At 35.6% G+C, this 12,701-nt stretch overlaps 1 protein-coding gene across 4 annotated transcripts in view; it reads right to left on the reverse strand.

Moving 5' to 3' along the window:
• The window catches only part of CRPPA (CDP-L-ribitol pyrophosphorylase A), a 327,279-nt gene that overhangs the window by 112,826 nt on the left and 201,752 nt on the right, over positions 1–12,701 (reverse strand). Inside the window, exon 10 of one of the 4 annotated variants that reach the window (XM_067042598.1) lies at positions 1,448–2,430. The exons of the other annotated variants lie outside the window; for them this stretch is intronic. Coding sequence (XP_066898699.1) covers positions 2,398–2,430 — 33 coding nt within the window. The 3' untranslated portion in view covers positions 1,448–2,397. Of the gene's footprint in view, positions 1–1,447; positions 2,431–12,701 lie in introns of those variants that run through there. 4 annotated transcript variants of the gene reach the window in all.

Consider the following 12,701-nt stretch of genomic DNA (forward strand, 5'->3'; position numbering starts at 1 on the left):
AAGCTTAATGAAAATGAGAGCCAAGACTTTTGTTGAAGATACTAGGATATAGATATTCTCTTTGCACTGAGTTTACTAAACTTACAGAATATAGACCTGCAGCAGCTGGTGCTTATGTTTGATACTATTCAGAAAACCACATGAAAATAAAGGCCCAAGTTATCGGGTATATAGAGGGGTGGAGAAGAGACAGACAACAGAAAGAGGCAGTCCCCCCTTCGAGCATCTGGGGTCCTATAATGCATAAAGCCACGAACTTGAATTTTTCAGTTATACTGTGAAAGCGATTTGTGTTTTGTTTCTGACATTTACAAATAAAATTTCCCAAACTGATAGGCCAATTAGTTCCCCAATTAATTCAACTGGCTTAAAAATCCATTGTGCCTCCAGTAAATTTAGTTGAAACTGACATAAATGCTGCATTTTTTAAGTTTTGAAATGATCATAAAATTTGTTCAGGTAGCAAAATACTGAAATTTATACATTAACATAAAGCTACATAAAGATTTACACACATTTATTAATACATAATATGCTTCAAAGACCAAATATCACTATTTGCAAGATTTCAAGGTAATTGAAAATTTAAAGACGAAATTAATTCACAGTTCTATGTTATATAACAAACTATGGCAAGTGTATGTTTATTTCCCAGCTCATTAAAAATTATCAATCTATTTACCTAAGTTACAATTTTATAATTTGCAAACACTGCATAGTCTACGTTTTCTTTTTTAAAATAAAAATCTTAGTGAATTTTGCATTTTGACTAAAAACTTTCATGTTTCCCATCTAAGATATCATATTAGACGTAATATATGACATTTGAACTGAGACAAAGTGAAATCTGAATCAAATTCATATCCAAAAAATATAAACCAACTTAAACTCTGACTGAGAAAGCTAGGAGCTAGCAGTAATTTAGCCACCGTATCTAAGTCAAACTTTGGATACCTGATGAAACAATTACAGAATTCTAAAATTTCCACTTGAGTTTAGCACTTAGAGTTATATGAAATGTCCTGGAGAGGAAAATTCCCCTTCCTTCATACACCTCGTTAAAGCTACAGAAGCTATAACAGTAGAAACAAATTTAGTAATTTCTCAAACTTTTCTAAGATTTTTAAAAAATAAAAACTTGGTAAGCTTTTTGGAATTTTACTGATTATTTTTCTTTACTGTACATTTTAGTCAGCCAGGAAATTCACTATTCTCAACAGCTTAAACAAGATAGCTCTCTCCTATTTTACCTTAGCACATGTTTTCTTATAAAGTCCCAAAGATACACTAGCTGAAAACATCTGTAATCTCAAGTGCAATATATAGGGTTTTAGAAGGCACAGACTTCCACAGAACCAGCCATGCTGGTGGCAAAAGGCAAAATATTGGGTTGACCATAAAGTTCCTTTGGTTTTTAAGTAAAAATAAAAGACACATTTTTCATTTTCACCAAGAACTTTATTGAACGACATATTCACCGTTTTGTTCCACTACCTTCTGCCATTTTTCAGGGAACTTCATAATTCCATCTTCCCAAAACTTTTTATCTTTTTGATCAAAGAACTGTTCCAGGTGCCTTTTACCGTCTTCCATGGAATTGAAATTTTTTCCATTAAGAGAAATTTGTAAAGACCCAAATAAATGGAAATCCAAAGGTGCAATGTCTGGTGAATACGGTGGATGAATCAAAACTTCCAGCCAAGCTGTAACAGTTTTTGCCTGGTCAGCAAAGAAACATGCAGTCTTGCATTACCATGATGGAAGACTATGCATTTTCTGTTGACTAACGCTGGAAACTTTTCATCGAGTGCCACTTTCATTTAGTCTACCTGGGAGCAGTACTTGTTGGAATTAATTATTTGGTTTTCCGTAAGGAGCTCATAATAGAGTACTCCCAATCCCACCATATACACAATATCACCTTCTTTGGATGAAGATCAGCCTTTGGTGTGCTGGTGGTGGTTCATTTCGCTTGGCCCACGATCTCTTCCTTTCCACATTATCGTACAGTATCCACTTTTCATTGCCCATCACAACTTGTTTTAAAAACAGAACGTTTTTGTTACGTTTCAGTAGAGAGTAGCATGTGGAAATATGGTCAAGAAGGTTTTTCTCGCTTAGCTTATGTGGAACCCAAACATCAAAGTGATTCACATAACCAAGCTGGTGCAAATGATTTTCAACGCTTGATTCGGATATTTTCAGTATGTTGGCTGTCTCCCGCGTGGTGTAACGTTGATTCTTCTCAATTTATTGTTTTGATTTGATCACTATCGATTTCAACTGGTCTACCCAACCATGGAGCATCATCCAGTGAGAAATCTCCAGCACGAAACTTCACAAACCACTTTTGACATGTTCGATCAGCCACAGCACCTTCTCCATACACTGCACAAATCATTTTTGTGTTTCACTTGCGGTTTTACCTTTCTTGAAATAATAAAGCATAATATGCCAAAAATGTTGTTTTTTCCCATCTTCAGTATTAAAATGACTATACAAAAATTCACCAATTTTGATAAGTTTTTTAAAAACTGCATGCTAATATGACAGCGGTCACAATACAAGCTAACAAAATTGTTTTGAATGAAGTTAAAGACAAGTAAGCGCTACTAGAGCCATCTTATGGAAAAAAAACAAATGAACATTTTGGCCAAAGCCATTATTGTCATGAACTTACCACAAGGGCCACGTTTGTTATTGCTTAGCTAACCACTGGGAAACACATACCTGTGGAAATAATTAAGCTCTAAAAAGCAGAAGTTATGCATTTATAATATCTAATAACCTGATATAGTTCCTTCGGTAAAACTCCCTGAGGGTGAAGGTCAAGTTTCAACCACCATTTGACTTCCTCAAGATGCCTTACAAAAGACCTTGCACATATTTATAAACAAAAAACCACCCACAATACTTGTCTTTCTTCCCAAGGCCTTAAAACACTCAGTAAAAATTTGAGGAAAGGTAGGAAACATTCACTTATGATTTACTTGACTTGTGAAAGTATATTTGTGAAGAAAACTCACGTTCTTGTGATGGTGCTGGCAAAGTCTGGTGTTCTTTTAGGTTATGAGAAAAACGGTAACTATAAAAGAAGAAGCACGACTTTGGAAAATTTGACTGAGGATTTTTGAAATTATACTGACCAGGGCTTCCCTGGTGGCGCAGTGGTTGAGAGTCCGCCTGCTGATGCAGGGGTCACGGGTTCGTGCCCCGGTCCGGGAGGATCCCACATGCCGCCGAGCGGCTGGGCCCGTGAGCCATGGCCGCTGAGCCTGTGCGTCCGGAGCCTGTGCTCCGCAACGGGAGAGGCCGCGGCGGTGAGAGGCCCGCGTACCACAAAAAAAAAAAAAAAAAAAAAAAGAAATTATACTGACCAGGTCATTTGTTGAAAATTATTAAGCTGCTTCCCAGTCATTTATATAGTTGTTCAACTGGTTATTTTTTAAGGTAAATGCAATGCCTTCATTATAGAAATTGCTATCAACGTTCAGAAATGTTTGCCACTGAGTGTTTTAATTGTTGCTCTATGATCAGTATGTATTCTTTTTTTAATTTTGTAACATCTCCATCTAAAAAATTAGATTTAGCGGTTATGCCTCTTCTCTTCATGGGCCAGACCTAAGAATTCAGTAACTAGATTTTTAGCACCTTCTTATCTAGGTTTTTAGCTTATTTCTTCTCTTGAAGGTCAGAAGAGTACTAATAATGTTGTGTTAATGCTGGACTTTCTTAAAAGAGGGAGAACAGACCACCTTCCCTGAAGAGCCTAAATCCTTTAATTGCATCAAAACATCTTAAATATGAAGTCAAAATTTAATAAAGGTATAAAAGGATTAAGATGATGAAGAATATGGCCCAATTATTTTAAACCCTCGTATATACATATATTGAGCAAAACTTATCATTCCTATTTAAAATTCAAAACTAAACAGATTAAGTCAGAATCTAAGATATGTACCCAGTAGACAAACAAGAAATGGCCTGACTTTTCACTAGAAAGGAACTAGAAATATATAGTAGAATACAGATGCATTAGAAAACCATAAATCTGTACATTTATACATTTAATAATTTTGCCTGTAACTTGATATTTGGTAGTTGGTATCTGTTCAAAGAAGCATATCCTCACTAGAGAATCAATTTTTTTAATTGACTTCACTATCAAGAATAGAGCATAAGATTGGCTCAAACCTACAAACTAAATGTAAGGACATACTACCAGTAAGTGGTATGTAGATTACTTTAATGGTCTCTATTTTAATACATTTCACATTGCCCGAATTTCAGCTTGCAAGCCTATGAACAAAAATTAAATTTCCTCTCTTTGAATCTTTTAATGAAAAGGTCTTTGTGGTAAACAATAAAAAAAGTACAGCATGTCCTATAATAAACGTTAAATTTTTGTGTTCCTAAATCCCCTTGTAAAACGTCTGTCCATATAGCAGAAGATCTGTGGCCTAGTTATGAAATTTATTACAGTTCAGAAGCTTTTAGGCCATAAATACACATGGAGAATCGTATTTTTTAAAAGGAAATAGAGTAAAAATACGAAAGACAAAAATAAATAATTTTAGCTGAAAAAAATGGTAAATTATCTGTGGTACTCTTGAACACTCTTTCCTTATATATTCTTCGTCATATAGGATTTCAGCATGACATAGTGATTAGAAACATACAAAATATGAACACTGACCAAAGCATAATAATAATCATGAATGGTGTCTTTGTAAAACATCTGTGTTTTTTCTGTCCATTAAAATCCAGATTCTAAAAGAGTGACTGTAGATGATTGTTATTAAACCAACTCATTTCCTAATAGCATTAGTATACAATTGCCATTATGCATTCAGTAACAGAAAGTTGAAGCTTAATTAAAATATATTTCCTTACCAGTTGTCAAAGATGAGTAATGAGATGGATGGAAAACTAATAAACTTCACTGTTTTCTATACACAAATCTTTATGCCAAACATTACTCACAGCTTCCTGACTCTCAATGGAGAAGGTCCCTCTATATTTCCTTTGTGTTCATAATCAGAAATGTTGATAGGATTCTCAGAGACAATAAACACATGTTCTAAATTTACAAACTATTACCTTTTCTAAATCCTGATGGTTTAGGGCAGAAAATAAGGAATTCACATACAACCAACTCTCATTCCTGGAACATGGTCCTTAGATAGTCCCAGATTTTGGAAATGTTACCCTTAATCTAAATGACACGCAATATCTAAAAGTCAATAGGCCCCAAATATTTCTAAGTATTCAGACTTATTGCCATTGGCTTAGAATGCTAAATCTTTATTATCTTGACTTCACATTGCTTCTATCTAGTTTCACTTCCCACCCTGCTTGATGTTTTCAAGTCCTCTAGCATGCACATCATGTTCTCTCTACTTGATTCAGTTAAACACTGCAATTTTAGAGTTCTTTGTACAGCTGCTTCTGCAGTTTGGATAATTAGAGTTACATAAAATGAAAATAAACAGAGAAAGATATCTCCCTCCCTCTAATGTTATTTAAGGAAATTCTACTTAAAACTGCTATGAACAATGTATATATATATATATATATATATATATATATATATATACACAACATGTTTTATTTCAAAGGGCTGAAATAATGCCACATGCATTAGAAAACTCTCCACTTCCCAGGGAATAATTACTCATTTTGTTCTTTCAACCTATTTGCCATGCCTATTTTTTTTTCTATTTCATTAGTTAAAATATCAGAATTTGGGTAATGAATGAAATGAAATCCTATTTCCAACTTCATTGATGTTAGTAATATGGCAGTTTTACTGGGGAAGCAGTTTATAGGAAATCAGATAACGCCCAATGAAGTTTCTCAATTCTTTCTACAAGTCCACAAACACATCTTCCCTGAAGATTACCAAAACGATTCGAGTTGTCAGATTCACTGGCTTCTTTTAATTTCTAGTTCTCCTGACTTACTACAGCAACTCTGTTTCCTGGAAACTGTTTTTCAAGCCTCTGAGACACAACATTTCTGGGTTATATGCTCCACTGTAATGATTCTCAACTACCTCAAATGCAAAGCCACCATTTTATAACAATTCTTTTGTAATACTAGCTTCACTAACCTGAACTGAAATAATAGAGCCTGTCTATGAATATATGCTCCCTAGTTTATTTGATGTGGATCTGACCTAAATCAAGCTTTTTAAAATTGTACAGAAAACATAAAACTAAGTTTCCATTTCGTTGGCTCCTCACTTCCCTGCTATACTGTCTCTAGCTGTTACTACTCTACTGAAGTGTCAAGACAAAAGTAAGTTTGGGGCTTCCCTGGTGGCGCTGTGGTTAAGAATCCACCTGCCAATGCAGGGATCACGGGTTCAAGCCCTGGTCTGGGAGGATCCCACATGCTGCGGAGCAGCTGGGCCTGTGCGCCACAACTACTGAGCTTGCGCTCTGGAGCCCACGAGCCACAACTACCGAAGACTGCGTGCCTGGAGCGTTTTTCACCTTAACACATTTCTGGCCCTATTTAGGTTACAAACCCCTTACTTTGCTTGGAGTGGGTAGCAAGAAATATAGTTTTTAGGCTATAGTATTAGCATTCTGGTATTACTGTGGTGGGCAGCATCTGATATGGCTCCCAGTGATCACTACCTACTGGTACCCATGCCCTATGTAAATCACCTTCCCTGTGCGTAGGTAAAACTTTGTCATTTGTTTCCAATGAACAGAATACAATAAAAGTGACAGGATGTCACTTGGTGACTATGTTACAGAATACTGTGACTTGTGTCTTCGTTTTCTCCCCCTTGCTTGCTCTGATATTGTGGGATGCTCTATGGACAAACCCCCATGACAAAGAATAGAGGCTGGCCTCCAACGATGAGCTTGTGAAGAACTGAAGACTCAGCCCAGAGAAACTGAATCCTTTCAACAGCCAGCTAAGTGGCTAGAAAGCAGATCGTTCTCATTGTAGCCTTGAGATGACTATAGCCTTGAGAAAGACCCAGAGCCAGAGACCCACAGCGACTGTGAGATTAAATATGTAGTTTTAAGCAACTAAGTTTTGGGGTAATTTGTTAAGCAGTAATAGTTAGCTAATACATTGTTCAAAGGATTTAGTTCATTAAGAATTTTCCATGGTCTTTTTCATTCATACTTTTGCTTTTTTATTCAAAAAAATTGAGGAGAGTTCTGTAGCAGTTTGTAAGTAATAATCCATTTCATTTAGATATGTCTAAGTATAATAGCTTATTGCTACTCTCTCTGATGAGTCTGCCAAGTAAGCTAACCAAACTCCCTGAATATAGTTTCAGTTTTTCAAACACAGTTGTTTTTTTGTTTGTTTGTTTTAACATCTTTATGGGAGTATAATTGCTTTACAATGGTGTGTTCGTTTCTGCTTTATAACAAAGTGAATCAGTTATACATACAGATATGTCCCCATATCCCCTCCCTCTTGCGTCTCCCTCCCTCCTACCCTCCCTGTCCCACCCCTCTAAGTGGTCACAAAGCACTGAGCTGGTCTCCCTGTGCTATGCAGCTGCTTCCCACTAGCTAGCTATTTTACGTCAAACACACAGTTTTGAAGAGACATTATCTTTCATAACCTTATTTTCCCAAAGAATGACTAAATCTAAATAATAAAAGCCAAAACAATTTGAAAGTGAAAAATATTTAGTCTCATCAACATTCCCACGTTGAAAAGCCTGATTACTCTGAACAGGGTATTATGGGTTTCTGTAAACAGATTTGGTGCTGTGTGTTTGGTATACATGCCGTTTGATGGCATGGAAAGTAATGTGAGTTTAGTAAATAATTCAGTTAAATTCCAAGTAATTGCTCACTGCAGGGAGTAGAGTTTTAAGTCTAATCTCCCCAAAGATTTTCATTAAAAAAAAAATCTGTGTTCTGCTACTTGATAGCATGCACTATTTGTTCTCCAAGTGATCACACATACTTGAAGGCTAAGAACACAGAGCAAATGGGGTGCATTTGAGAGGAAAGACTGGTGTAAATTGCATCCTACAAATTCAGGTCTTTTGGCACAAATGTATCCGAGAGCAGTTGGACCTGTTCATATAGTTCTTAATGTTGTATTTTGAATTTACCTGAAGTAATTACAAAGAGATTCACTGTCAAGAATGTTTTCTGGATGTCCTTTATAGTACACACAAAACCTTCAAAACCCAGACAACAGAGAAAGACAATAGTACTTAACTCATCAAATAGAGACATCTTGCTTACACTTTGGACATAAGAACAATTTACATATCTTTATCTAATTCAGTGTTTTGCCAAACAACTTCATTTCACCATTTCACATCCTATTTTGGAGGTTTATAAAAGGATCCTCATAAGTGTTTTACAAACAATTGTTTTTTAAAAAACAAAAAATTACAGAACTGCTTTGGTAACTTTCCTTTTTCTATATGCCTCCCAGAGCTGCAGTAGTTGTAGGAAGAGAGGAAACAGTGGCATTCAGGAGCAGGGAGAAGGTAAGGGACTCCCCTGTTTTACCCCTGACCTCTTCAAGACTTGTTTTCTGTAGCTCTGCCTGATGTAGTCCTTTCCAATGGCCCCATCTTACGAAAACACTAAGCCAACTACTGCTTTCAAAAGTCCTGTTTCCCACTGTATCGAACCGAGTAAAATGACAGTACAAAGGAGAAGAAAGGAGACAGAAGATAAGAAATAGATAATAAATGGCACATACTCCTGATGTGCTAACATATTTAATATTTCCCTTAACCTTTCTCTAATGGATGTTAATTCCTTTCCTGTCATGGACTGAATCTTTGTACCCCTCGTCCAAATTCATATGTTGAAATCCTAACTCCTATGTGATGTGAACGCTATTAGGAAGAGAGACCTTCAGTTGGTGATTAACTAATTAGAGTGGAGCCCTTATCCATAGAATTAGGTCTCTAGAGGCCTCACCCTCTCCCTGCTCTGTGAGCATACAATAAGAAAACAGTGCTCTGCAACCAACAACTCCCTATAACTCAAACATGCTGGCACCCTGATCTCAGACTTCCAGCCTCCAATCTATGGTATCTGCTATAGCAGCAGAACAGACTAAGGCACCACCCTTGTCTTCTACTTTATTAAGGTGTCTGAGAAAAAAAGAGAATAATTCCCTCTCTGAACTAGAATAAGATACACAAGCAATAATGAGTAATTCTGAATAAAATAAAGGAAATAATAGTATAGGTGAAGTTTATGGTCACATAGGGAGAGGAAAGAAAACCCAGGCCCAGTTCTAGAATTCCCGTGTCAGAGTGAGAGATGGTTCATGGTACCACATGACACAGCCTGCACACCTCTTGTGTCTCCTCTTTCTCATCTGACAAACGCTTTCATACATAAGTTCTGACTTCTGCATTTTAAAATGGAGAATCCAAGGCCTAGGAAACTTATATCCCTTGTTTAGGGTCATATACCTTGTTTTTCAGTTAAGGGGAAGATACTAATTCAATGTAAGAAATAATCAGTTATAATAATTTTAGGAAACTCTTTAACCATGAACCTGTGTGCCTCATCTCTAAAGCCCTGAGCACATAAAATGCACAGATTAAATACAAAACTGCTACAGATAAATTTTATAGACTTTGAAAATTTTATTATTATAAAAGTTCATATGCAAAATTGTATTTAAAAATGTATATTTGTGGCAGACACCATAAGGAAAGCCTGGATATAGACAAATAACAAGCCCTTGAATGTAAACACATGTTTAAGGTGCTCTGTTTGATTTCATTCCAACCTAAGACAGGATTCTATAACATAGATGGGGCTGATATTGCAAAGTGGTGCAAGCAATGCCTTCCCTAACCATAGCCCATCTTTCATTTCTGCGCTATAGAGACTACAAAGAAAAAACCAAGCTACATTTCCCCAGATTCTGTAGCATCTAAATTCTAGAGATTCTATTATGCTCATGGAGGAGACTTAGAAGGTGGAAGTGGTGCCAGAACAAAGAGACTAGATCTAGAGAAGAGACTTTTCATTTTATGGATCAGATATGGTAGAGTTCCTACCCATGGTCCCCTAGCATATTACATAAGCAGAATCAGGGATGGAAGGCATTTTTCTTAGCACAGTCCCACAGGATGGTTGAGCATTTCTGTTAACTGTACTGTTCCTGGCTAGCTAGTATCCAATCTTGGTTCTGTGACTCCTGAGAAATTCTATAAAGCTACAAAATACCTTTTCAAAATCCATCTTTTAAACAATTAATGATACACTTTTTTTGTTTCCAACTAATTATCTTTATCAATATAACTGCCCTATTTTACTGAGAGTTTTTGAGTGTTTAGAACAGTTGTCCTTAATGAACACGAAGACATGATTTCGGTTACCTGAGAAACTTTTTCAAATGGCCATTCTTCACTCCCTTGCCAAACTTAATCAACATTCTATTATACCACCTGGTATATCAGAGCCTCCACTGATGTGACAGTCCTACACAGCTTACAAAGAGAAATCAGTGATTCCAACATGCCAATGTAATGAGGGGCCACCGACCTGCATCAGTCATTTAAATCTGGCTCACACTAAACTTTCATCACAGTTTGAGCTTGTGAAACAGAGAGCCTCAGGGATATCCCTGATCTCTTGAACTAGAGTCAGGGAGGTGCAGACTAGGAATCTGTATATTTAATTCCTCAGGTGACTATAATATTGTCAGCTGGGAATTTTTCTAAGACCCAGTGTTTAAAAAGCTACTGGCATAGAAAATCAATCATTTATTAGTGGCGTCTAATGTATGTTCATTTAAACAACTTAAACTTATTTTTTTCTTTGAGAATGCCAGTAGATTACTCAAGCAAGGAACAGCTGTACAAACCCCAGATCTGGACTTCAGGAAAAAACCTACTAAGATGTCTCATGATATCTTTGTGAAGATGGTGGATAAGTAAAGCTCAATGCAAAAATCAGTTGAGTGGATTATTCAATGTTGTAATGCCTGTACAAAAAAGTTACTAATCAAAGGAATAATATCGTTGTAACCTAGAAGTTTTACCTGTAAAATGGTCAGTATAGTTTAAGTTGTATTACAGTGACAACGGAGTCTAATTTCTTTTTCATGCTATATGTTCACTGTTAGTTTGCTGGGGACGCTGATTCACAGCATTTTCACTAGGCACCTAAGCTGAAAGAATGTCCACAATTTGGAAAACCTCTGGTGGGATTCGGTAGATAATAGATACAGCAAGTTTTATACTGGACTAAAGATTAATTATTTTTCTATTCTTAACACTTCTGCCACCAAATGTGTGTTTAATTTTCCCACACTAAACAGTTCTGACACTCACTACCTGGAGTTAGCACTGACCACACACCCCAGGCTTAAGGGCTCAGTCCCACCAGGCTGACTTCTACTACTTTGGGTGCCATCTGTACTTCTGACCAACAAGCTATAGGTCACGGGTTCCTAAAATCCACTTCCTGAATGGCTCACAGAATTCAGGGAAACAGTTTACTTACTATCACAGTTTTAAGGATTATTATTTTAAAACGTAAACTCGCAAATATTTGCCTTAAAAAACAAAGTTATAAAAATATTTTAGATTTCAACAAAATTAAGACTGTAAACTTGTAAGCTACTGGCTTGAACAGTTCATGACAGAAATACTAAGTCTGTATATGTTCACTGCCATACTATCAGATACAGATTTTCAAATAACTAAAACATGTTCCCCAAACACATAATTTTATATCATTGACCTCAATGATGGTTTGCATAACAAAGCTGGATTAACAGGATGAAGAATAATGTTTAAAGCATAGAATTATTTAAAGTAACACTTAAAAAGGGACTAAGATCCTTTATATGGACTCAACTATAAAAACTGGTTTTAATTATTCATAGTTATTTTTGTATGGTATTTTTTAAAAAGGGATAGGACCTGATTTAAATTCATTCAACAAATTGTAAAGGCAAGCTTTATGCTACATTTCCAGTCTAGAGCATAAATTTCAAATCTTTCCTGATTTGTTTACAACTTGCGGAACTCAAAACTGGATGATAACATTAGAAAACTTTATACTATGGTCAAATATTTTTTACTTATATTTATATATGTGTGTTAATAAATGTATAGATACATATATATACACAGTAAAGCCAGTCACTTGATCTATAACTCTAAGTTTAAGCTACCCACGAAGAGCTCATTTTAAATTATTAATTTTTTGAGGCCATTAGAATATTTTAAAGTCAATTTGGGGGAAAAAAAAAAGTTAATAGTGCCTTACTGTGGTGATATAGATAAGAAACTAGCATATTCAATAATTTAGCAAATAATCTCTCTCAAAGGCAGAAGAAACACACACATAAAGCTTATCTAGAGTTAAGTAAAGTATTTGTTAAAGTTTCTTATATCAGTAAAGAAAATATGGAGAAATTGAGTTGAGATATTATAAAATTAGATGCATTTGTCAGTGACTGAATTATTAAATTATCAGCAATTGATCACAGATAACATTGTAGAACATTTATAGATACTAAAGAAGGAATCAATCCTTAGCTTTATCCAAATCAATTTTTTCCTTAAAGGTATACACGAAATATAGACATCTAATTTGTAAATTATATGATGCAAGGAACTATAGCTAATTAATCATATGCTATAATCTAGATGAAAAAAGACAATGAAAGACTGAAATAATAGAATAAAACTAATCAGCTTAAAATTGCCAAACACA

The sequence above is a fragment of the Kogia breviceps genome, chromosome 9, assembly GCF_026419965.1.
Source record: "Kogia breviceps isolate mKogBre1 chromosome 9, mKogBre1 haplotype 1, whole genome shotgun sequence".
In the NCBI taxonomy this organism is placed as follows: domain Eukaryota; kingdom Metazoa; phylum Chordata; class Mammalia; order Artiodactyla; family Physeteridae; genus Kogia; species Kogia breviceps.